Source organism: Scheffersomyces amazonensis, assembly GCF_036850825.1.
Source record: "Scheffersomyces amazonensis strain UFMG-HMD-26.3 chromosome Unknown RJT21scaffold_1, whole genome shotgun sequence".
NCBI lineage: Eukaryota > Fungi > Ascomycota > Pichiomycetes > Serinales > Debaryomycetaceae > Scheffersomyces > Scheffersomyces amazonensis.
The window spans coordinates 1,896,497-1,922,820 of NW_027042741.1; the positions used below are offsets into that span (position 1 = coordinate 1,896,497).

At 32.5% G+C, this 26,324-nt stretch overlaps 11 protein-coding genes across 11 annotated transcripts; 7 read left to right on the forward strand and 4 right to left on the reverse strand. All coding sequences in view use genetic code 12, as the record gives it.

Annotated features, from left to right (window-relative positions):
• Positions 1-87: 87 nt before the first annotated feature.
• RJT21DRAFT_111615 (F-box protein) lies at positions 88-2,397 on the forward strand (the record flags this gene model as incomplete). Its single annotated transcript, XM_064880011.1, has 1 exon — positions 88-2,397. The coding sequence occupies one exon, from the start codon at positions 88-90 to the stop codon at positions 2,395-2,397; it is 2,310 nt and encodes a 769-aa protein (XP_064741231.1).
• Positions 2,398-3,237: 840 nt separating this feature from the next.
• Positions 3,238-5,165, forward strand: MSS11 (Mss11p). The gene has a single exon (XM_064880739.1). The coding sequence runs from the start codon at positions 3,432-3,434 to the stop codon at positions 5,019-5,021; it is 1,590 nt and encodes a 529-aa protein (XP_064741232.1). The 5' UTR covers positions 3,238-3,431; the 3' UTR covers positions 5,022-5,165.
• A 623-nt stretch (positions 5,166-5,788) lies between these two features.
• On the forward strand, positions 5,789-7,230 carry RJT21DRAFT_137502 (uncharacterized protein; the record flags this gene model as incomplete). The annotated part of the gene is made up of 1 exon (XM_064883296.1): positions 5,789-7,230. The coding sequence occupies one exon, from the start codon at positions 5,789-5,791 to the stop codon at positions 6,989-6,991; it is 1,203 nt and encodes a 400-aa protein (XP_064741233.1). The 3' UTR covers positions 6,992-7,230.
• On the forward strand, positions 7,220-8,434 carry RJT21DRAFT_111618 (uncharacterized protein; the record flags this gene model as incomplete). Its single annotated transcript, XM_064880012.1, has 1 exon — positions 7,220-8,434. The coding sequence occupies one exon, from the start codon at positions 7,220-7,222 to the stop codon at positions 8,432-8,434; it is 1,215 nt and encodes a 404-aa protein (XP_064741234.1).
• Positions 8,435-9,436: 1,002 nt separating this feature from the next.
• On the forward strand, positions 9,437-10,922 carry RJT21DRAFT_117557 (kinase-like domain-containing protein). The gene has a single exon (XM_064880740.1). It carries the CDS (start codon positions 9,893-9,895, stop codon positions 10,907-10,909), a length of 1,017 nt encoding a protein of 338 aa, XP_064741235.1. The 5' UTR covers positions 9,437-9,892; the 3' UTR covers positions 10,910-10,922.
• A 567-nt stretch (positions 10,923-11,489) lies between these two features.
• RJT21DRAFT_117558 (uncharacterized protein) lies at positions 11,490-13,988 on the forward strand. Its single transcript, XM_064880741.1, has one exon. The coding sequence runs from the start codon at positions 11,725-11,727 to the stop codon at positions 13,972-13,974; it is 2,250 nt and encodes a 749-aa protein (XP_064741236.1). The 5' UTR covers positions 11,490-11,724; the 3' UTR covers positions 13,975-13,988.
• On the reverse strand, positions 13,989-18,408 carry RJT21DRAFT_117559 (chromatin-remodeling ATPase). Its single transcript, XM_064880742.1, has one exon. It carries the CDS (start codon positions 18,151-18,153, stop codon positions 14,032-14,034), a length of 4,122 nt encoding a protein of 1,373 aa, XP_064741237.1. The 5' UTR covers positions 18,154-18,408; the 3' UTR covers positions 13,989-14,031.
• Positions 18,409-18,763: 355 nt separating this feature from the next.
• RJT21DRAFT_12961 (uncharacterized protein) lies at positions 18,764-19,358 on the forward strand. The gene is made up of 2 exons (XM_064882968.1): positions 18,764-18,884; positions 18,960-19,358. Exon 2 carries the CDS (start codon positions 18,967-18,969, stop codon positions 19,288-19,290), a length of 324 nt encoding a protein of 107 aa, XP_064741238.1. The 5' UTR covers positions 18,764-18,884; positions 18,960-18,966; the 3' UTR covers positions 19,291-19,358.
• A 23-nt stretch (positions 19,359-19,381) lies between these two features.
• RJT21DRAFT_117561 (uncharacterized protein) lies at positions 19,382-20,035 on the reverse strand (the record flags this gene model as incomplete). The annotated part of the gene is made up of 1 exon (XM_064880743.1): positions 19,382-20,035. A coding segment is annotated over one exon (338 nt), but the record flags the coding sequence as incomplete, so codon positions are not given.
• Positions 20,036-20,862: 827 nt separating this feature from the next.
• Positions 20,863-21,688, reverse strand: RPS3 (40S ribosomal protein uS3). Its single transcript, XM_064880744.1, has one exon. The coding sequence runs from the start codon at positions 21,651-21,653 to the stop codon at positions 20,916-20,918; it is 738 nt and encodes a 245-aa protein (XP_064741240.1). The 5' UTR covers positions 21,654-21,688; the 3' UTR covers positions 20,863-20,915.
• Positions 21,689-21,894: 206 nt separating this feature from the next.
• Positions 21,895-26,236, reverse strand: ADE6 (phosphoribosylformylglycinamidine synthase). The gene has a single exon (XM_064880745.1). It carries the CDS (start codon positions 26,074-26,076, stop codon positions 22,030-22,032), a length of 4,047 nt encoding a protein of 1,348 aa, XP_064741241.1. The 5' UTR covers positions 26,077-26,236; the 3' UTR covers positions 21,895-22,029.
• Positions 26,237-26,324: the final 88 nt, after the last annotated feature.

Here is a 26,324-nt window from a genome sequence, read left to right on the forward strand (position 1 = left end):
TTAATACTTTCAGGGATTTTAAGGTATATAAATAGGTGGTGTGATTCCATGGAAGTAACCGTTTAATTAGTCGTAGTGAATGCAAAAATGATTAATTGTGAAGAGTTACTAGGATCTTCAGCTTTAACCACTACAGGTAAGTCTAATACAGTATCAACAGTTGCTCAGGGGAAGGGTACTAGTGTCACAACATCCAAACCTCATCAACCTCATCATTTGCTTCAAGCTCAAGCAGTACCTATTGAACAACCTATAAATTCAATCATTAATAGATTGCCATCCAATGTCATTGAAGATATATTTGAATATGTTCATCAGTTTGATTTACTTAATTTACTGTTAACATGTCATAAATTCTATGAGCTTGCTGTCAATAGGTTATACAGACGAGTTACTGTGATTCTTAATGGTGAATTTCCTATCCGATATAAGGGTGATTCATCTCAGTATATTCGTGAAAATGGGATCCGTTATATGAATAGTTCTATAATTCTTAATATTGAATCTTTATTACAGTTTTTTGCTATTTTACATTTAAATCCCAAATTAATTCAAAAGGTTAAGTTTTTCATTTTTGATAAATGTTATGGAGATTCAATTATTGATATAAGTCATATCCAATTTAAAATTATTGAATTCTTCGGGAAGAATTCTAATGTAATGAATTTCTTACATATTACTTTCATAGATTTCCTGACGGGGATATCTAAATTAACGAATTTCTTAAGTCATGAAAATATTAGATCAAAAGTATTTAAATTATTTGTAACAGATAGTCGAGATTTATATACTCCAGTAGCTCCTGAATGTCTTACAAATTTATTTTTAATGCTTAATGAATCTGAATTTATGACGTTAGAACCGGAAAAGAAATTATTTGATTTATCTAAGAAACCATTTGATGTTTTAAATTCCTTATTTACTTTAACATGTTCTACCAATAAACAATTGGGATTACAAATCTTAGAGAATATTAATTTAATGCATTCTGATATGAAATTGAAATTGAAGGGATTAACCATCTTTCATTTTCATAAAGAACTGTTCAATGCGTTAACCCCTGATGATGAATTCTTTTATCATGATGAAGATATTCTATTTGGAGGTTTACAGAATAATGATGATGTTGATGATAATGATAATGATAGTGATCATATAAATGAATTTGATATAGAAGATAATGATTATGAATTTGAAGAAGATCATGCCTTGGTTAATCAACCTGAGAGTCCTCGACCTCAGCAAAGACGGAGAAAGCCTATTAATAATGAAGATGTTATTGAATATTTACAGACTATTGATAAAAGACTTTCGTTCAAGGTGATTCATGAAAAAGTAGATATCTTATATCTCAGTCATCTATTCCTTAAAATAGACTGTGTTGAACATCGATTAAATGATTGTAAATGTTTTGAGATATTTTTTGAAGATTTTGCTAAATTTAGTAGTGAAAATGATGGATTACCTAATTTAAAGTCATTTGAAGTTGAATCATTTCCTAATTTAGATTGGCTAAGACCTCATCAAATGTTAGAAGATATTTTAACTCCATTAGGTAAATTTATTAAGACTTTGAGTGGATTATATCGACTAACAATTGATTTTTCAACTCCGGGATTTAAAATGTTTGATAATACTGTCGGATTATCAACCCATTTATTAAATAAATTAAATGAAAGATTAATTCAAGCATTCTTCTTATGCTTATTTTCAATGACTAATCAAACATTAGTTCAAAATTTACGGAAATTATATTTACAAGATTTTCTTACTAGTTTTATTTATTACAAGCCTGATTTTTATGAAAGTTTATTACATACTTGTCAGTGTTGGGGATGTCAATTAGTATTAGAGAAATTAGAACGATTATTTCATCCTATTGATGGACATCTTCATGAAGGTAATGAAGAGAATCCACCAGTTGATTTAGAATCAACATATTATATGTTAATTGGGTATATATTAGGAAAATTACAAGCTGATAGAGAAGTTTGTATACCAATTAAAGATTATGCTTATCATTGTGATAGGTATCCAATTTATAAAGGTCAACCACATACTTTACATAATGCATTTCATTTATCTTCATTATGTAAATGTGTACATTTAACTCGAGATCCTAATGGATTAGAAGATACTAGTATTGATAATTTGGTTACTACATATATAATTCATCAATTAAAACCATTTGTGGAATATCTTCAATCAATCTTTTTAGATCTTGAACATTTAATGATTCATGGAATTTATTATGAATATGATAAATCCAAGATGGAATTTATACCTATTTTTGATGCTGGAGAGTATCCTGAACTGTTTTTGGTTACAAAGAAAGATGAAATTGAAAGGGGGGTTAAACCTAATTTACCATTTGGATATTTTAGAAATGGTGATTAGTTATAGTTATGGGATTGGAATGTTATGGGAATACTTTAATGTATTGGTAAATTATTTAAATTTCTTGAGTAAATACTGTAGAATAAGGCGAGCTTCACGGCATTTTGAAAACAATGGATAAGTTATGGTATCAAACTTTGTGCACTTACAATGATACAGATGAAATTTGTAGATTCTCGTCTCTTACTCACAAAACATTCTGCATTTGTAATTATATAACAGCTCACTACAACGCTGTATATGACTACGATTACTGTTCAAGTGCATTCGCATTCGCATGTTCATGTTCATGTTCATTACATATTCATATTCATAATTCATGAAGATGATTTTACATTTATTAATATACACATGATTTAAACTGTGTCTATTAATGTAGCTTTGTTAGACGACATTCACTTAGTAGCAGGAGTGGTCTGCGCAGTTCCGACTCAATTATGCTAGATGATAGGTACAATTAAAGTTTACGCCTGATAAAGATTTATTTTTCATGCAACATCTACACAAAAAATAATATTTTTTAATTCGTTCAACTTTAATTACGGGACTTTCTTCCGCTGCGATGTGCTGGCGATTACACAGAAGAATCGCTAATCATTCAGTCTTTAAAGTACTCAGGAAAGAGATATATTAAGGGTTAGATACTCGGAACTATATTTAATTGATATAGAGTCTCTATTGAGTCACTATCTCACACTACTGTAACAATTCCTCACTAAGCTCACTAATCACAGTTTCCGTCTAGGTCTAAATCTACCTCCCCACATATTTTTTTCCTCACTAAGACTCTCTCAAATTCGGTGCGTTTTTTCTACCTCACTAAATTTAGTGAGTCGATCCTCATAGCTTCTTCACTACAACTTACTTAATCAGTAAACTATTCAGTAACTGACCAGTCAACCACTTATTTCTGACTCACTATCGTACTGACCCAGTATATGGCCCACTAACTGTCTCAGTGATTAATCCATTAACTCACTAATTCGGTCAGTAATTCTGATAGTCCCCCTAAACAATCACTAACTTGATTAGCGATGTCTCAACAAAATGTTATTAATGACGTTCTAACGTCCTACATTACTGGTGCAGCCTCGGACTCCTCCCTCCCTCAGAACCTGAGTGATCGCCACCAATTGCTCGTGGCTTTCCTCTACAACTACCTTCAGGAATTAGGTCTTCATGACTCCGCCAAGTCCTTACTTCAAGAGTCCTCTACTAATGGATCTGCACTCGCTAATGATAAGTACCTTCAGGCTCAATTCCTCGCTAACTCACAGCAAAATTCAACAGACCCCTTCCTCCTCCAGTGGTGGATCATTCTCTGGACACTCCAAGCCAACATGAATCCCAACTTGAACCAGATATTCAATGTCGCTAATCTCCAACAACAACAACCTCCAGTACCACCGCAACAACAGCATCTACAACTGCAGCAACAACAACAAGCACCACAACAGGCAACACTCCAGCAACTTAGACAGCAGCAGTTCCAGCAGAAACAGCAGCAGATAATTCAGCAACAGCAGCTTCAGCAGCAACTTCAACTCCAGCAGCAGCAGTATTATCAACGCCAACAGCAGATGCAGCTGCAACTGCAACTGCAACCACAGCAACTGCCGCAGCAATCTAGTCAACATATTGCTAGCAGTCCCGTACAACAGCAACAGCTCCTCCAACAAAGGATGCAACGGGCTACAGGTACCAACAATGCTCGCCAACTGTCCGTATCATTGAATTCGTCTGTAGTTCCAGTATCCAATAATGGCAAGATGCCTCCACCAGTATCTCAGCAACAGCCACCACCACAGCCAAAGAACAGTCTCCATCAGTATCAGCAACAGTTACGACTTGAACAGATGAAGTTACAGTTCCAGCAACAGGCACAACAGCAACACGGAGGCATTAAGGAGCCGTTTGCTGAGTCGGCCCAGTTACAATCACCTCTACTAGCCAACAGACTGCTGGTACCTACGAACAATACTACAACTTCCAATAACACTAGTACAAACGCCAGCAATAACCAGGCAATTACTGACTACCAGCTCAGTCTCTTGCGCATGGAAAACCAGAATGATTTACAGAAGAAGCAGTTCCTCATGAAACAGCAGCAGCAGCTGCAGAATCAGAACAACCAAAACCAAAACAATCAGAACAACCAAAACAATCAGAATCAGAGCCAGAACCAAAATCAAAACCAAAACCAAAACCTGAATCAAAGTCTGAACCAACCAGTGGTTGGAGGCAGACGAGAGTCAATGGAGCAGTACAATCCACAGGCTCAACAGCGACAACAGATGATGTTCCAGATGTTACAGGGCCAGCCAGATGGCAAAGATGTAATGATGGGCTTTGACACTGCCGAAACCGTCCAACCGGACCAGTTCAATATGTACCAGCTCCAGCAAGAGCGGATGAAGTTTATACAACAGCAGAACTTACACTTGCAGCAACAGCAGCAGCAGATTCAGGGAGATATAACTAATAACTCACTCGATATAGGGTTTGGCACTACTGACTTAATTCAACAACTGAACCCACCTGTCGATATTAAGGACGATAATGGCGGAGGATCCATAGAAACTGATTGGTTGAGTCAGATGGGATCAGGACCAGGGTTTGTGTAGACTAGAATGTATGATATTTATGCTGTAGATATTGTGTAGCTCATTCTCTAATCACTGTATCTGTTCTTTGTTATATATGGCTGTGCTATATTAGCGAGAAAGTCAATAACTGATCTTTACCAGCTTGTTAAGAAGTGCGTTTAGTTCCTATTGCCAGCAAAATTTGCTCTTATTATCTGAATATTTCTTTCTACTTCTGCTTATACAAACTTACTGTACTGTACGAGTAATCTGCTTACGAAGCTTTCTCGTTTACTCGCTCACTACAAACGTATCGCTTCACTGGGATAGACACAGAGCTTTTGTATAAGACTTACTGTGTGAGTTTGACATTATATACTTTTTATGTACTCACGCTGAGCTTCAGTGAAACATATTTTATAGACTATACCAGAGTAGGATATACTTCGAATTAGGATGATTGCGAAAAATGTAACTAAATTATTAACTTAGATGCTAATAATAATATCACCCTAGATATTCTAACAACCATTATTAAGTTATCTATTATGAAAGACATCAAATACAGTTATAAGGCAAAGATAAGGGAAAGAACTTTTCCCTCGCTACTATCGTGCATAAGTGTTATTTTATTTAATCTTATCTGTACTGATAATATGCGTTAGTGATGTCATATAGCACCATGCAGCGATATGACATATTACCACATATATTATGTTTATTTACATTTAACATATAAAACTTTCTAAGATATATAATAAATAAATATTTTAGATCATTAAGTAGTAGTAGCAATAACTTCATTGATGAAACAAATAGACGAATTCTTGACTTTCAAATATGCAATTGAACACTTGGAGAATCATTTAGAAACTCATAAACATTTCTACCCTTTCAAATTATCAGAGGATGAACGAGTGATTCTCCAATTTAAGCAATTGGAAACTGAGTTTAATGAATTTTTAGACAATCACATAGACGATATAGAGGTTGACGAGTTTTTAGAAAGTAGAAGTTTAGAAAATGAATTCGACATGCCTAAGAAGACCTATCTCAATCTTCTTTTCCATTTATTTAATTTTCATTTAGTTAGAAGTTTTCCACAACCAACAACGAAAACCCTTAAGGCTATTGTGTTAATGTTTCGTAGAACTTTTACTGAATGTTTTCGAGCAGATATTAGTCTATCGGATTCAATCAAAAATCCTAGAAGAATCAAGTTCTTTGTAGACTTATCAGAGCTAACTATTATGTTAAAATTTAAACCACCAGAGCTAATGGAAGATCATACATTTATAAAACCTAAACCGAATTTGTCATCTTCATACTTACGCCGTAATGTGTCTACTGAATACATTGGTTATTTTGAACCATCCAGCGGCTGTATCTTAGACTCCGAAGAGATCATGCATAGAATTAAAGAGTTCCACATTAGTATAGAAGAACTTAAGCATATTGATTTTACTGTTCCATCGGTGTTCGTGGTAGACCAAAATAGTAAAGCCGATAAAGTAGATGCTTTTCGGCTGAATGTTCTCTCAACATTAGAGGCAGTATTTGAATACCAGTTGCATATGTTTAAGATCTTCAGAGAGACAACGGTAACTCTCGGAAGGAAAATAGTATACCCAGATATTACAATCGAACTTAAACGGAAGAGTGATTCACGACTTTATTCAGTACCTTTTCAAATGAAAGTCGGTGGAGTAGCAGAACATTTTAACTCCATGCTCAAGGAAAAGACAAATGACAGAGTGTTTAGCGGTATATATACGTTTGCTCAATTAATTGAATTACTTGGCAGTCAGAGAGACTTTGGCTTTATATCAGACTATGATGAGTTGATATATGTTAAATTGAAAGATATTGGTGATTTGGAACCTACAGTCGATGATGGAATGGTGCTAAGAAAATTGAACTGCGAAATTTGTTCTCTTTCCGAGTTAGAGACGGATTACTCAATTACATCAATCCTCTTAGCATTAATTTATGCAATCATTAGGTATTAAAGCATAATGTACAAATTTTTATTCTGGCGCTACCGATTGAACCCCGGCAAGAACTATTCCTCCCAACTGTCTGTAGAAGTATATTAATGCATTGAAAGGTAAACCCTTAGGTTAGGTATGCATAATACTTACTAAATTAGAGTATCATGAATATAACCTCTTACTTTTATGATCCTTCTATAATATTTACTCATATCAGCTGTCTGTAAGGTTAAATAAACTTCATTGATGAAACAAATAGACCAATTCTTGACTTTCAAATATGCTGTTGAGCATTTGGAGTCTCATTTAGAAACTCATAAACATTTCTATCCTTTCAAGTTATCAGAGGATGAACAAGTGATTCGCCAATTTAAGCACTTGGAAGCAGAGTTTAATGAATTTTTAGAGAATCACATAGATGATATAGAGGTTGACGAGTTTTTAAGAAGTAGACGCTTACATAATAAACTCGACATGCCTAGAAAGACTTATCTCAATCTACTTTTCCATTTATTTAATTTTCATTTAGTTAGATGTTTTTCCCAACCAACGACGAGAACTCTAGTGGATATTATGTTAATGTTTCGTGATCGTTTTGGGCTATATTTTAGTATAGATGTTTGGTTACCGGATTATATCAAAAGTAATCATGATAAAATATTCTTCTTCCAAGACATATGCAGTGTAACGTGCATGTTAAAATTAGAACCACCAAAGCTTATGGAAGAACAAACATTTATAAAATCACAACCGAGTCTGGTATCTTCATACTTACGCCGTAATGTGTCTACTGAATACTTGGGTTATTTTGAACCATCCAGCGGCTGTATCTTAAACTCCGAAGAGATCATGCATAGAATTAAAGAGTTCCACATTAGTATAGAAGAACTTGAGAATATTCATTTTGCTGTTCCTTCAGTGTTCGTGGTAGACCAAAATAGTAAAGCCGATAAAATTGATGCGTTTCGGCTGAATGTGCTTGCAATACTAGACGCAGTCTTTAGATACCAGATGGATACGTATCGGAACTACAGGCAGACAACGGTAGATTTGACTCTTGGAAGGACCTTAGAATACCCAGATATTACTATAGAACTTAAACGGAAGAGTGATTCACAACTTTGTTCAATACCTTTTCAAATGAAAGTCGGTGGAGTAGCAGAACATTTTAACTCCATGGTCAAGGGAAATATAAATGACAGAGAGTTTAGCGATATATATACGTTTGCTCAATTAACTGAATTAGTTGACAGTCAGAGAGACTTTGGCTTTATATCAGACTATGATGACTTGATATATGTTAAGTTGAAAGATATTGGTGATTTGGAACCTACAATCGATGATGGAATGGTGCTAAGAAAATTGAGGTGCGAAATTTGTTCTCTTTCTACGTTAGAGACGGCTTACTCAATTACATCAATCCTCTTAGCTTTAATTTATAATGTCTCTAACTCTGTGTAACTCATTACAAAATTGCATGTTTCGGTTGAACCCCAGAAGAACTATTCCTACAAAATTATACTTGCCTAGATGTCTGAAGAAGTGAATTACTGCACTCAAAGGTAAGCCCTTAATTTAAGTAGTATGCACACTTTTAGTATCAATACAAGCTTTATGAAAATCATTCTATAATACTACTCTTATCAGCTGTCTTTAAATTCATTGATGAAACAAATAGATCAATTCTTGACTTTCAAATATGCAGTTGAGCATTTGGAGTCTCATTTAGAAACTAATCAACATTTCTACCCTTTCAAGTTATCAGAGGATGAACAAGTGATTCGCCAATTTAAGCACTTCGAAGCAGAGTTTAATGAATTTTTAGAGAATCACATAGATGATATAGAGGTTGAAGAGTTTTTAGAAAGTAGATCTTTAGAAAATGAATTCGACATGCCTAAGAAGACCTATCTCAATCTTCTTTTCCATTTATTCAATTTTCATTTAGTTAGATGCTTTCCCCAACCCACAACGAAAACTCTAGTGCATATTGTGAGAATGTTTCGTGATCGTTTCTGGCTATATTTTCGTATGGATATTTGGTTACCGGATTATATCAAAAGTAATCATGATAAAATATTCTTCGTCCAAGACATATGCAGTGTAACGTGCATGTTAAAATTAGAACCACCAAAGCTAATGGAAGAACATACATTTATAAAATCAAAACCGAGTCTGGCATCTTCGTACTTATGCCGTAATGTGTCTACTGAATACTTGGGTTATTTTGAACCATCCAGCGGCTGTATCTTAAAGTCTGATGAGATCATGCATAGAATTAAAGAGTTCCACATTAGTGTAGAAGAACTTAAGCATATTGATTTTGCTGTTCCTTCAGTATTCGTGGTAGACCAAAATAGTAAAGCCGATAAAATTGATGCGTTTCGGCTGAATGTGCTTGCAATACTAGACGCAGTCTTTAGAAATCAGATGGATACGTATCGGAACTGCAGAGAGACAAGGCTCGATTTGAATCACACCAGGACCATAGTATATCCAGATATCACTCTCAAAGCTAAACGGGAGAGTGATTCACAACTTTGTTCAATTCCGATTGAAATGAAAGTTGGTGGAGTAGCTGAACATTTTTACTCCATGCTTCGGGGAGAAAAGCTGAAATCGAAAACCAAATATATTGCTGGCGTGCATAACTTTAGTCAGGTAGTACTTCAACTACTTGCTAGTCGAAGTGAATTCGGCTTTATATCCGACTATGATGACTTAATTTACGTTAAATTGGAAGGTGTTGATAATTTGAAACCTACAACTGACGATGGAATGGTGTTAAGAAAATTGAAGTGCGAGGTTTGTTTTCTTTCTAAGTTTAGAAGTGATTATTCGATTTCATCAATTCTTTTAGCTTTAACTTCAATTGGTATTACCACATTTACAAAAAAAAAGGAAGTAGATATTGGAAAGATGTGTAGTCTTTTAGCCTCCAGTATTGCTGAAAATTACTCAAGGATTATCATTAATCATTACCGTTATCTTACACTAGTTGCAAAAGAAATTATATCTAGAGTGCAACAGATAGATGTTGAACCTGTAATTATATCTAGGAATGATACTAGTAGCAACCCAAGCAGTAGTAGTGACTCACGTTTTGTAGAAGTTGGCACAGAGATTTCCGATTTAACCTTCAGTAGTCTAAGTCCTGCTGACATTAAAGTCTTAGGTAAAATAACAAAGTTGAATTGGGTGGAAGATGGGATGAGTTTCATAAGGAGTAATTATGAATTCGTGGAAATAGTCTCAGGTAGTAAGATTAATTCACATTTTGGAGTTGTAATTAAAATAAGACACAAAGGCGGTGATCAATTCTTTATTTGTAAGATTTATGATCCTGTCTTTTCAGTGGCTTATTTATTGCAACAACTTAATGTGGATGAATCTTTCAGCCTTGTGACTAGACTATTCAACAAAGAGATCTCGTCACTAACTAGACTCCAAGGAGTAGATGGTTTTCCAGATGTTTTTTATTATGGTTATATACACCGTGAAATAACCACTTATAATGAAAGATTTACCATAAATGATTTTGAATCTTTTAAATTTAATGGATACTGGTTCATTGAAGAATACTTCGATGCCATACCATTAAAAGACATCAGTTTAACTCGAAGACGAAGGTTATATGACAAAACGGTGTCTGTCTTGCAGCGAGCACACGACCTAGGGGTTTATCATGGAGATATTACGGATTCCAATATCCTAGTCACGGAAGACCATGAAATCAAAATAGTCGATTTTGGTTTTGCTATACTTGAAGAATTTAGAAATCAATTGGGCTTTGAATTTGCTGAGGAAATGCAACCTTCCAATTTGGAAAATGCTGATGATATTGGTCCCATTTTCAATCCAGCTAAAAAGAATGCTGCTGATATTGAAAGAACCAAGAAGGTTTTTAAAAAGAGAAAACCCTCTTCAGATTTATAATATTCACTCTTATGTATAGTTAATATAAGTAAATGTAAACTTAGCTCGCACGGCTTTACCCATTTTTAAAATCTGTCACTATGAAGTGTACCTCGGTAAAAGCATGTTGCTTTCATGCAGGAAATAAGTCCGTCGCCCTATACACCACTGGATTTAAGGTTAAATACTCCTATATTTAAAGCATAACATGATTAAAGTTAATAAGATAATAAGTCGATAATTCTAAGGTACGGAAAGTATCTTTTGCCGTGTGGAATTAGTGACACAACTAGTTAAACATTTCAGTTCTATATTGAAAAAGTCTCCCTCTACATAACAATATATATATATAACAATACATACTATAAATAACTCGACTACACCAACAGAAACGAATAATATAAACAGAAAGTATCGGATATACATTATAATTCATCCTAATTATACTTCATACTAATTATACTTCTTACTAATTATACCTTATTTAAGTTATCAGAACACGACATTTCTGTATCCGACCACGACATCTTTCCAGAGGAATGTCGGCCACTATAACCCCACAGGTAAACAAACATTTTTGCACATCAACTAACACCTCTAATCACTGCTATCTCTAACTGAACTTAACGTATCCGTGATTCCTTCGGGGTTTAGCAGCCCACGACATCCCTCAACACATTCCCCTTGAAATCGTACTCAAAATCGTCCCATTACAAGCCAAACATTTCCAATCAGTACTAGTACTAATTCATTACTTCAACTTCATAACTCATAACCCATACCTCATTACTCATTATTCATTACTCATTATTCATTACTGACACGAATGGCCTAACATGAACTTTGACCGATTGAATCCGCTCTCGCGGTACCTTACATTCAGTGGAGCTCCACCTCCTCCGAAATCAGATCAGGGAACAGTAATATCTGGTGAACATCCAAGACACTCAAGTATTACTAGTAGTAATATAGGATATATTAACCCCATCGAAGTTAGTGATTGGGGGATTGAAGGTTCTATATCACTGCCTACATTATCTCATCAAAATTTATTTACAACTCATTTACATCCTGTTCATTCTACAGTACTGAGTCAAAATTATTACTATGAAAAACCCATAACAACTGTACCAATACCATCAATACCACAAATTCCATCTATTTCTACCACTGAAAACTTTACAAAATTCATTGAAAAATATCTTGGAATGAATAATATATATCATAAATTCTGGGAACAGTTCAAATATACTTTAGTAGTATCTAATTTATTGGATCATACTATGATTCTATCTAAAAATGAACAATCATTAACTAATCTTGAACATGATATATCTGCGTTACATCAAACTCGACCTATTACTAAATTCACTACTATTGATAATGATGGATATGAATTAATCCTTCTGAATAAATCCTATTCAGTATCTCAATATACCACAATCAATTATACTCATACAGATAATTCTATCTTACTCATAATTAATTTAATTATACGACTTATACGTCATTTAACCACAAATCATCCAACACAAATTACCATTAAATTATTTAAAATCCTTCTTATATCATCAACTAAATTACTTAAGATTAAACGATTGAAATGGTTAATTATATCTCATCGAATTAAAGCATTATTAACAGATTTTCTTCTACATAATTATCGAGTTAATAAATTCCTTATACAAAAACTTATAGCTTATAAAGAGATTGAATTATTTAAGTATCTACTGCTGGATAATCCTTATAAGCAACAACTTGAAAGTCATATTATGAATTCACTTCATTTACTTAATCTTAACTTTCAAACATCTATAAAGCATCTCCTTCCATATATGAATGGAGATTTATTAGAACTGTATTATCAAATTAATCATATTGATATTTCTACCACTACCACCACTAAAGAAGATACTAATTCAGTTAATATAATTGTCACTCAATTGAATCGATTCAATCAATTACGACGATTATTCATTTGTCAATTATTAAGTCTTAATGAACCTACTATTAAACAAACATTCTTTATCTATAAACTTTATGATATGATATGTTATACTGAACCTCAACCATCAGTCAATTATATTCTGCAAACTGTTAAATTAAAGCTCTTGAGTTCAATATTTCAAGATCTTAATGGATGTCTTGGTAGTATAATTAATAGTTTTATTAATTTCGATGAGATTTATAATACTATTAAGAATCAACCAGCACAAGAAGATCAAAATATTTTAGCTATATCTACTAGTGTAATCTCAAATAATTCAACTGAATTAGATAATGATACACCATTAGATCAATTAATTAATAAGATATCTAATCTTTGTACTAATTTACAATACTTTCAGAAATATAATCAATCGACTCAACAAATTGATAATATTGATGAACTCACCGAGAAAGTGATGATATTTAATCAATTTAGTGAAGATATAGTTAAACTTAAACAATTATATCAAGCTAGTGTTGAAGGTTTTCAAGAAGAATTACGGAATTCTGAGATTCAAATTAATAGTGATATCTCCAATTATACATCTCCTCGTTCATCAGTTAATGGAGAATTCAATTTGAAAACTTTCCATACAAAGACTCAGTCGCAGACTCAATCACAACTTCAATCACAACTTCAATCATTAACTCAATCTCCAGTTCAGTCTATGGCTCAACCCATGACTAGAACCAATTCATTACGTTCACCAGGTACTTCACCAAGAGACAGTTATGTTTCTGCCGGTAAGAAACATAAACGAGGGTCTGGTGGATTACAATTGGGACTCTTGACGGTGGTTGAAGAGAATAATTCAGTAAAGCAACAATACCAGCAAAGACAACATCAAAGACAACTGTCAGCCTTTGAAGCTTACAATCAGGATACACTAAATAAGCTCAGTAGCAATAGTAATCCTCATTATTCTCTTAACTCAGTAACTTCTAATGTCAGTAGTATCTCCGATCTCATTAGTTCAAGTCATATCACTTCGGATGACTTAACCGATGATACAGCCACTACCAAATACTCCAAGTCCGAGCTTAAGCTTAAACTTGAAGAGAGTTTCAATCGGATCTACAGTCTCGATACTGTTTAGTTATTATATTTATTGCTACTATTCTATTTATTACATTAATATACTTTAATTATGAATCTATGGCGCCGGAGTTACATTGCCGGAAAAGGACCCTTCACCTTCATGATATAATTCTTCAAGTTTCTTACTACTAAGTGCATCATCAGCTGATAACTTTCTCTTCTTCTTTTTCAGAGGGGCTATAAAACCTTCTGGTGCTGGAGTACTTTCAGTTGTACTTTCATCATTTTCATTTTCTTCTCCTAATAATAAAAATGCTACATCCTTCTTTTTATTGGCCGCTTCATCTTTTTTATTAATCATCATTGTACCTTTACCTTCCATTACAACTTGTTGAACTTGTTCCTTTTGTTTAGCTCGATCTCTCATTCTTTCTTCAATTGTACCTCTAGTAAGTAATCTATAAACAGTTACTTGTCTAGTTTGTCCTAATCTATGAGCTCTATCCATGGCTTGAGAATCAATGGTTGGATTCCAATCTGAATCATAAAAGATTACTGTATCAGCCGCAGTTAAATTAATTCCTAATCCTCCAGCTCGAGTACTTAATAAAAATATAAAGATTTCTGGTTTAGTTTGCCAATCATGAACTAAATCTCTTCTATCATCTAATTTAGATGATCCATCTAATCGAATATATTTATGTTGTCTATAAGTTAAATATTCTTCCATAAGATCCATCATTCTTGTCATTTGAAAATAAATAAGTACTCGATGATCATTTTGTTTTAATTCCACTAATAATTCATCAAGTTTAGCTAATTTCCCTGATTCAGTAATAAATCTAAGCATTGATGGCATTCTAATATTAGAATAATCAATTAAATTATTTATTGGACGAGGTAATAAATCCGATTTAGGAAATTCTTCAAGTGGTATATTATCATCTAATAATTGTAATTCATTATTTAATGATAATGGTAATAATTTCTGTTGAATAGATTTATCAAATAAATTATCATATAATCGATTAGTAAATAATTTACTTGAACATATGATACTTATTGGTGGAGCACAAGCAATTGGTTCAGCTGCTGGTTTCATAATATTTATATACATATCTTCATAAACTTTAGTTTGTACCGTATATAATTCTCGTAAATGATAAGAATTATTAATTTCGGCTTGATTATTATTATACTCATTAATTAATAAGGATTTATTAATAGGAATATAATCTCCTTCATACAAGTATTGGAATCGATTAATCTTATTATAATTCTTATCAGTATATGATTTAAGATTCATAGCTCGATTAATTATATTAGTTTGAGTAATTGTATGTAATTCTTGTGGAGAAACATCGACAAATCTTAACCAAGAAAATGTGGAATCAGACTTATTTCTAATGACATTTTCTGGATTATAGATATTGAATTTATTCAATATATTAACTCGTTTAGTTTCTAAATCATTGGTAAAACTTGGCATAAGTAATTCATCATAGATTAATTTGGGAACTCTATAATGAATTAAATTTTCCGATGAATAACTCATCTCTAAATCATTTGATTCTCGTAAGAATGATGAAGTTTCAGCGAATTTTGCAAATGAAAATGCTGATTTAACATCGGCTCTTTCAAATAAATCAGGATGATTACAAACTTTCCGGAATTGCATAACTAAATTAATTAATGAAGTTGCATCTTCTCCCGAAGCTGTTGAAACAGAATCTAATAAATCAGCAATAGATATTTGAGATCTTAACATTTGATAATATTTCTTTTGACGATTAGTTAAATCACAGAAAAGATCAATTTCAACTTTATCACCCAATTCACTTTGAACATTCTTTTTAATTCTCCGAAGCATAAATGGTTTTAAAATCATATGTAATCGTCTTAATTGTTGTTCATCTAATCCTGTATTAGATTGAGCATGACTTTCAATATCCTTAGAGAACCAATCACTAAATTCATCATGAGAATCAAATAATGATGGCATAATAAAATGTAATAAAGCCCATAATTCTTGCATAGAATTTTGTATAGGAGTTCCTGTAAGTAATAAACGATTTCTACAACTAAATGATAATAAAGATTTCCATCTGGATGATTGCGATGATTTAATGGCTTGTGCTTCATCTAATATCATATATTGCCATTTCATTTTTTGAAAATATGGTGCATCAACAACAACTAATTGATAAGATGTAACTAAGACATGAAATGGAGCATCTTTACCATATCTAAATGATTTTCTATCCCAAAATTTTCTTAATATTTTCCGATCTTTTGCATTCCCCCAATAAGGTAATACTTTAAAATCAGGTACAAATCGACTAATTTCTTGTTGCCAATTATGTAAAGTTGATGCTGGAGTTACCACTAAAAATGGTCCCCAAATATTATGAGTTTCTGCAAGATATGATAATACAGAAATTGATTGTACAGTTTTACCTAAACCCATTTCATCAGCTAAAATCCCATTAATACCTTGATCATAAAGATTAGCTAACCAATTAAGTCCCTTTAATTGATATTCTTTTAAAGTACATTTTAATAAATTTGGTTGAGCAATTGTTATATCTCCTAATAAGGTTGGATTTTGGAAATTCATTTCTTCTCCATTTGTATCAGGATTCTTTAATGGATCATCATCAAATTGTTTTGCCTTTGATTGAGCTGCTAATAAAGCATTTTGAGCATTTGCTGCAGCTGCTCGAGTTAAATCTTCTTCATCAGCATTATCAAAATCAATTGTATTAATATCATCAACTTTATGATCAATATGATTAATATCAGTATATTTATCAAATGAATTATTAGTTGAATTAGCAGCTTTTAATCGAGCAATATTTGGATCAGAATCTGATCCTTCAATTTCATCAGTTTTAATCTTCTTACCAATAAAATGAGAATATAATTCTGTTTGAGTAATAAGAAAATTTAATTTCCGTGATTGACGTTTAGCTTCTCTTTCTTCTTCTTCTCGTTTAGCTTTATCAAGTAATTCCTTTTCATATTTCTTCTTTAATTCTCGTTCAATTCTTTCATTTCGTTTCCAGAAATTAAACATTTCTCTCATGGCTCTTCTTGCTTTAGTTGTTAAATCCTTTTGATTCTTATTATTTCTTAATTGCCATCTTTTGGCTTCTCTAGCTGCCAATATAGCTGTCTTTCGAAGATTAATTAATCGAGCTTGAGTTGATTGTTGAACTAATCTACTAACTTTTGGTCCATCTTTTCTAGATAAATCTTTCCAAATAGCTACATAAGTATTATCATATTGTTTAACAAGTACTTTAAGTTCTTTTGTAGTAGTGGCATTTGTTGATTTACCATTATTACTGGATGATTTTTTATCATCTTCTCCAGCTTTTAATTTAAGTTTTAATTTAATTTTAGAATCCAGTGAATCTTCTTCTCCATATAATGAAGGTTTCCTTCTTTGACGTTTCCCTCCTGATGATGTTGTATCTGAAGTATCAGCTGAAATATCTTCAATCTTTCTCTTAGGTTTAATAGGTCTAGGAGTTAAATTTAATGAATTACCACCTTTAATAGATTTAGAATTCGTTGGAGTTGCAGTTGAAGCAATTGCAGCCGCTGCTACAGCAGCAGCTGTACGTTTCCGTTTTTTAGCATCAATCTTAATAATTTCTCTAGTTGATCCCCATTTAAATTCTTTCCCTCGAGTTGTATTATGATGTAAAGGTTTAGAATAATCTAAAGGTATTAAATCTTTATTCTTATTTGTATCACTAATTTTATTATTTCTTGTACTTATATCTTCAGCAATAACTCGATTTAAATAATTAAATGAAAATTCAGATGATTTAACAATAAGTTTATTTAATTTAAGTTCATTGAATTTTAGAAGCTTTAAATCTTGAGATAATGTGACTTGTTCATCGAGTTGATTAAGTCTATTAATATTTGCTTGAAATGTCCTATGATAATTATCATCTATTTGATGATCATTAATATTTTGTTCACTAAAGATTGAATTGGAAATAACTGGTGTAATGGCTTCATCTACAAAATTACTTGGTTCAAACAGTAATTGATTAATAGTAGATAATGTACCAGTATTACTATTTCCATTCACAGTAGTTTCTGGTCCACTTGTATTTGTATTTGTGGTAGTAGTAGTAGAAATATCTTCAATTAAGTTATGTATTGATGTCTTGGATTCACTAGGTCCAGTATCGGCTGATAGTATAGATGATATATTCATGATGATTTGTGGTTATATCTGTGGTTATGGCAGAAGAAAAGTGGCAGTTGGCCGAGATGATGATTTGTCAAGAGAGCGAAACGTCCCTCGTTGAACCTCCGTGGAGTTGGGCTGTTTTCAGTGGTGGGCGAAAAGCTCATAATTTTTCACTGTGCTGAGGGACGTTTAGTGAGAGACGAGAGTGAGTATGCGAAGTATAGTTAAAGTTTACGTAATATAGTTAGGGATTATAGTATAGATATTGATTTAATGAACAGGCATTTAATGTAGTAATATCATACTGTTAATTGTAAGGATACTTACTTGTTATAAGTCCAATTACTCTACAGTTGTTCAAACTTGCTGTTGAAACATCACCAACAGTTTTGGTGATAGTGGGGACTGATTCAAGAAATGTTATGCTACGTATAATAATTGTTATTCTTTCACTGTATACTGTATGACTAATATTGATATTTGACATTGTATGTTTCTTTGTCATTGTCCTGAAACTCAATAACAATCTACTTAATATTACCCAAGGTAGTAACAAATCGTACAAGCAGGCTCAATCGTACTTCATTGGAGGGTTGAGTTTTGTCGGTTATGTATGGCGGCATGGCGCTACGCGTCGCCAATAGGTGCTGCGGTATGGATGCATGTAATGTCGAGTCTCCCTAATGTCCTACTGAGGCTAGTCCTGCAGAGGAGGTGGAATCTACGGACGGCAAATAACTAAGTAACTCAGTAACATAGGGAAATAACTAGTAGGAAGTAACTAGCAACTATAATTGGAAAGTAGTAATAAACAATTGACAAGCAGTAACATAAACAATGGAACATCCAGCTTATACATTATCAGGTCTCTGTACTGTAGGAGGAATTATTGGTTACAGTCGTAAAGGCTCACTTCCTTCCTTAGTAGCCGGATTAACTTTCGGAACCATTTATGGATATTCAGGATACCTTTTACATAAAAATGCCGATTGGGGATTGGAATTAGCTTTAGGTGCTTCTAGTTTTTTATTGGCGACAGGTTTAGCTAGAAGTATTCCAACTAAATTTAAGAAACCTTTACCTCTTGTATTGACTGTTTTAGGTGGTTTAGGTTCAGCTTACTATTTGAAAAAATACAACGAATTCTATCCATTATTTTAGGATACTAATGTAAAAATTACAATATATAGGTATGTATGTAAATAGCAATGAATAGTACTAATTAAATAAATAATTATTTGATCAATTAATTGTTCTATGTAAGTATTGTTTATTTATAAGTAACTAATAATAATAAAAGATAATGATAAGAATAATAATAATAATAATAATAAATATACAAGCTATAGGTATAAGATATACTTTTTAGTATGTTTTTATAACCAGTAATGAATGTAAGATTGAAATGAAAGCCACAAAAAAATAAGTATAACCAGAAGTGAAATCATGACATGCCGAGACCAGTAGCAGAAGGACCACTACTTAATAATAGTAATAATATAATAATATGATAATAATATGATAATATAATAATATACATTGAATTAGTACTCAGTTATTATGCTAATTCAAATCAAGGATTGACATGCTTCTTTCTGACACTAAAGTAGCGTCATCACTGAAGTCTCTTTCTTCAGTCATATTTAAAGGTTCAACCATAGTATTAGATAAACGTCTATAGATTGGTTTGGCTGATGCTTCACTAGTATTACTAGGAATTGCTAATAATTTAGGTGAAGAAATTGGTGAAACATTTGGAATAATAAATGGTTCAGAAACTTCTGATGATAAGGTTAAGAATTTACCATCGTGTGGTATGTGATAAGCTGACATTATATATATATTTGTGATTTTATAGTTATTTGAAGATAAATATTTAAAAAATCGTATAATTAAATAATTCATATCTGGGGATCTAGTGCTTTATATAGCCTTAGTTATACGCTGCAAAATTTGCTGTATGAGTGATCCTTCCATCCTGGGGCTAACTGTGGAATACTATGGAGATTAAACTCCGTTATCGTTCTGTCCTGCACCCATGCATGCTTCTTTTTTTTCGGAGTGATGGAAATGAATCATCCTCGGAGTAAATCAACTTTAACTGCGCATTACAAATAAATGGATGATTTCAATTTGTAATGACGCATCGCACTCACATTAAATTTGTTGATTATTATTTGTTGTTATTATGGAGATTGTGTGAAGCAACTCATCTCAGCCCACCTGGTGCTTACGTTATGTTAGTGAATCAAAGTTCTGAATTTAAGTCCTAACTCCATAGAAAACGTTTATCACATGTCCTGTACAGAGACCACCGGTTCCCCTCCTCATTATTTTTAAATTGGCATGTTATAGGGGTAATGTCATCTCGATCGTAAATGCACTTCTATTATTTAATCGTATTATTAAAATCGTCTAACTAGGTTTTAGAGAATACATGGCATGGCTCGATATACGCGTTGTAGGCTGTACTCAGATTGAGTTTTAATACTTGCATTTAGTTCCTCGCACAACAACCTTAACGAAGATTTAATCCGACTTTTCTTGGTATCTTGCCATATTTCTCATATGATCATTTATTTATGCGTCTCAATGCAGTAATTGACAACGAGAAGGGCGAAAACGCATATGGTAGCGCCTGTCGAAAAAAACGTAAAAACAAAACTCTGAAAGTGAGAAAAATGAATGTTTTGCGCTTACATAATAGACTGCGTTCAGATTACATAATTACGATTATAAGAAAACTGGATATATTATTAAATACTATTAAATTAATCCTAATAAACTTAAGCAGCGACTTCAGCTTCGGCTTCAGCAACTGGGGCTGGAGCTGGAGCTTGTTTGTAAGTCTTAACAGATGGAGCTCTGATAATTTCATCTTCATCTTTAACTTCAGCAATCTTAACAGCATCTGGTAAAGCTCTTGGACCTCTCTTGTTGGCAGCTGGATCCTTCATAATCTTAACTTTAATACCTAAGACACCTTGTCTCATTAAAACGTGTCTAATAGCAATATCAATGAAATCTTTGGTTGGTTGACCAGAGTGGATCATGAAACCGTCAGAGTATTTTTGAGATTTAGCTCTGGCAGCTCTTAATTTACCAGAAATAACAACTTCAACACCCTTAGCACCACCCATCATGGCGAATCTTAAGACACCGTAAGCGGCTCTTCTGATTGGTAAACCGTTTAATAATTTAGCCTTTAAGGATTCAGCTTGAACAGCAGCACTTAAACCTCTTTCTTCAACTCTTTCAGCATAGATAACAATACCTTCTGGAGATAATTTGAATCTCTTAACTAATAAAGAAGTTAATTCATGGATTCTTCTACCTTGTTCACCTAAAACACCTTGAGTGTTAGAAGCCTTAACAATAACTTCTAATTTAGTTGGAGTCTTTCTAACTTCAACACCAGCGTAACCTTCAGCAGATAATTCTCTGGTGAAGAATTCGTTTAATTCGGCGTAGAAGACACCGTCAGCAACTAACTTTCTCTTTTTAGATAAAATAGCGTTAACCATTGTGGATATGATTGGAGATGATTATATAAAGAATACTAGTAGTTAACAAAGTGAAAAATTTTTTTTACTACTCTCGAGACATGAAAATTGTTAAAATTTTTTTTCCAGTCAAATTGGATATGGACACGACTTTTCATTTTGAAATTTTTATTAGTGAGTTTGTGCTTATGTAAGCGCGGCTCGTCCCATTTAGGAAATAGTTGCAAAATTCTGGTCAACTTCTATTAATTATGTGATTACTGACTGTATATATATATAATTGACACTACTATTTACTTCTCTTAGTCATCATATTAATTTAATTTACTATACTAATTGTTTATTAATTATAATTAATTGTTATTTTGTTATTATACATTTTACGTACTGGTTAGATCTAATAATTTTCACCTACCCATTCTCTAGCATTCTTGAATAATTGAATCCAAGGACCTAAAGAACCCCAGGCTTCACCTTGTTTCTTAGGATACCAACTATTGGATTCCTTTCTAGTAACTCTTTCTGGATGTGGCATCATTGCTAAAACTCTACCATTTGAATTAGTGATACCAGCAATACCATTTGGAGATCCATTTGGATTAAATGGATATTGTTCAGTAACTTGTCCATAATTGTTAACATACTTAATGGCAGCCTTATTAAATTGTTCAAAATCTTTACCATCTTTGAAACTAGCTCTACCTTCACCATGAGCAACAGCAATTGGTAATTTAGACCCCTTCATATTTTGTAAGAAAATTGAATTATTTTCAGAACTTTCTTGAATCTCTACCAATACAAATCTAGCTTCATATTGTTCACTCAAATTTCTTTCAAAAGTTGGCCAGTTTTCAGTACCTGGAATTAATTCAGCAATTCTACTAAAGAATTGACAACCATTACAAGCACCAAATGCAAAAGTATTATCTCTATCTTGGAAAAATTTTCTAAATTCTTCACGAGCTCTATCATTAAATAAAACAGATTTAGCCCAACCTGCTCCAGCACCTAAAACATCACCATATGAGAATCCACCACAAGCAGCTAATCCAACAAATTCATCCAAGCTAACTCTACCTTCAAGAATATCAGACATATGAACATCATAAGCTTCAAATCCTGCTTGTTCAAAACTATGAGCCATTTCTTGTTGGGAATTAACCCCTTGTTCTCTTAAAATAGCTACTTTTGGTCTACTCTTATATTCTTTCTTAATACTTGGATCAAATGTTAATTGATATGATAAACCAGGATCTTGATCATCCTTAATGGCTTCATATTCTTGAGCTGAAGTAACTGGATTATCTCTTAACTTTTGAATATGATAAGAAGTATTACTCCATAATTCTTGTAAAGTACTTCTCTTATTAGCATATACAGATTTTCCATTATAATTAATAGTAATTTCTTGTTTAGAGAAATTTGGTTGACCTATAACCTTAACATATTGAGATGGGATACCATTAGTCTTAAAGATATCAACGAATTTATTCAATTCAGATTTAGTAATTTGGAATACAGCACCTAATTCTTCATTGAATAATTCACTAAATAAATCTTCATTACTATCAATATTTAATTCAATACCACTTCTAGCTGCAAATGCCATTTCTACAATAGTAGTGAATAATCCACCTTCAGATCTATCATGATAAGCTAATACATCAAATTGTTTATGTAATACAACCAATGATTGTAAAAATGATTTTAAAATTGAATTGGAATGAACAGTTGGAGCAGAATCACCAACTTGTTTATAAACTTGAGCTAAAGCCGAACCACCTAAAGCTTTTTTAACTTCAGTAGCTAAATCAACCAATACTAAGATAGAATCATCAACTCTTTGTAATTCTGGAGTCCAAGTATTAGAAGTATTATCAACTGGACCAAAAGCAGTAATGGTTAATGCTAATGGAGCAGTAACTTCTTTATTATCCCATTTCATTTTCATAGACATAGAATCTTTACCAACTGGAATAGATACTCCTAAATCAGGACATAAATCTAATCCAATAGCTTGAACAGCTTCATAAAGTTTAGCTCCTTCACCAGGATGAGAAGCAGCAGACATCCAATTAGCTGATAATTTAATATGATCTAAAGAAGTAATATCAGCAGCAAAAATATTTAATAATGATTCAGCAACAGACATCTTAGCCGATGCAGAAGCAGAAATTAATGCTAAAGTTGGCTTTTCACCCATTGCTAAAGCTTCACCAGTTGATAAAACTGAATCAGAACTTAATGAAGTAGCAGTAACTCCAACATCAGCAACAGGAATTTGCCATGGACCAACCATTTGATCTCTATCAACTAATCCAGTAATAAATCTATCACCAATAGTAATTAAGAAATTCTTTGAACCAACACTTGGTAATTGTAAAATTCTATCAATTGATTCTGATAAATTAAGATTAGAAGTTTCAAAAGGTTTTAATAATAAATTTTGAGTAATGGCAGTTCTTGACATCTTGGGAGGTTTACCAAATAAGATTGACATTTCCAAATCAATTGGAGTAGAATTTAATAAAGAATCAGTTAAAATTAATCGTTGTTCTTCAGTTGCTTCACCTACAATTGCAAATGGAGCTCTTTCTCTTTGACAGATTTCTTCAAATAATTTTAAATTTTCTGGTTTAACTCCTAATACATATCTTTCTTGAGATTCATTACACCAAATTTCCATTGGTGACATACCTGGTTCTAAAGATAAAATAGATCTTAATTCAAATTTAGCTCCTAAATCATTATCATGAACTAATTCTGGTAAAGCATTAGATAATCCTCCAGCTCCAACATCATGAATTGATTGGATTGGATTACCAAATTTACCTAAAGAAACACATGCATCAATAACTTGTTGAGCCCTTCTTTGAATTTCAGGATTACCTCTTTGAACAGATGCAAAATCTAATGCTGCAGAACCTTCACCTGATGAAATAGATGAAGCTGCTCCACCACCTAAACCAATTAACATAGATTGACCACCTAATACAATTAATTTAGATCCTGGAGTTATCTTGGTATCTTTAAGAGCTAAATCAGGTCTAATGGCACCCATACCACCAGCCAACATAATTGGTTTATGAAAACCTCTAACTTCAATTTTACCTTCATGATTTTCAACTTCAGTTGTTAAAGTTCTAAAATATCCATTAATAGCTGGTCTACCAAATTCATTATTAAAAGCAGCAGAACCAATTGGAGCTTCAATCATAATATCTAATGAAGAAGCAATATGATTTGGTTTACCAATATCTCTTTCCCATGGTTGAGGTAAAGTTGGAATATTTAAATCAGATACTGAAAATCCAGCTAAACCAGCTTTAGATTTAGAACCTCTACCAACAGCACCTTCATCTCTAATTTCTCCACCAGAACCAGTTGCTGCACCAGCAAATGGTGATACAGCAGTTGGATGATTATGAGTTTCAACTTTAACTAAAGTATGAACTCTTTCCTTTATTGATTTCCATTGTTTAGTTTTAAAATCTGGAGTATAAACAAATCCTTCTGGACCTTCAAAAACAGCAGCATTATCAGAATAAGCACTAACAGTATATTGAGGATTCTTTTGATGAGTATTTCTAATCATTTTAAATAAAGAAAAATCCTTTTCAATATTATCAATTGTCCAATCAGCATTGAAAATCTTATGACGACAATGTTCAGAATTAACTTGAGCAAACATAAATAATTCAACATCAGTTGGATTTCTACCAATTACATCAGTAAAGGCATTAATTAAATAATCAATTTCTCCTGAATCTAAGGCTAAACCAAGTTCTTTATTGGCAATTAATAAATTTTCTTTATTTGAAATAATATCTACATGAACTAATGGTTTTGGATGATGATGAGCAAATAAATCATTATATTTAGGAGCATTATCTCCAATATATAATGTTTGAGTCATTCTATCAAATACCGTAGTTAAAATAGAACCTTGAGAATCAATATGATTAACTAATGAAACATTTTTGGTTTTAATTAATAAAGTTAAACCACGTTCAATTCTTTCAATTTGATCATTTAATCCACAAATTTGAGCAATATCAGTTGCCTTAGAAGACCATGGAGAAATTGTACCTGGTCTAGGTAAAATTCTAATAAGAATATGATTAGAATCTAATTGTTTAAAAGTATTAATATTATCAATATTATTAATATTATCTCCATCAATGGTAGATAATTGAATTAATTCTTGAGATAACTCATTTGTCTCATCAATTGGTGAATCATAAGTTAATAAGATTTTAACTAATTCCAATTGTTTAACAGTTAATTGTGATTTTAAACTAATATAATGAGTATAACTGGATGTAACTTGTTCAATAATCGAAGTTTGATTCAATTTCTTTTCAATTTCTTGAATCAAACTACTAACTCTAAAGTTAGATAAAGCCCTAGGGCCAGGTAAAATAAGGAAATTATTGTCACTCATTTTAAAAAATAAACTGATTTCTTTTGAAAACTAGGCAGTAAGTAATGCTACCAGTTTGTCGCTACTAGTTACTAGTTAGTCGCTACTAGTCAGTCGCTTGTTGGTTGACGTTGGAATCAATGAAGACTAAAAAGTAAACCACTATCGACTGCAACTCTCCACGAATGCGATGGGGAATTTTTCACTACTGCGATGATTAACTCTGAAATAATAATAAAATAAATGGTTGCATTTCTGACTTCTTTGGG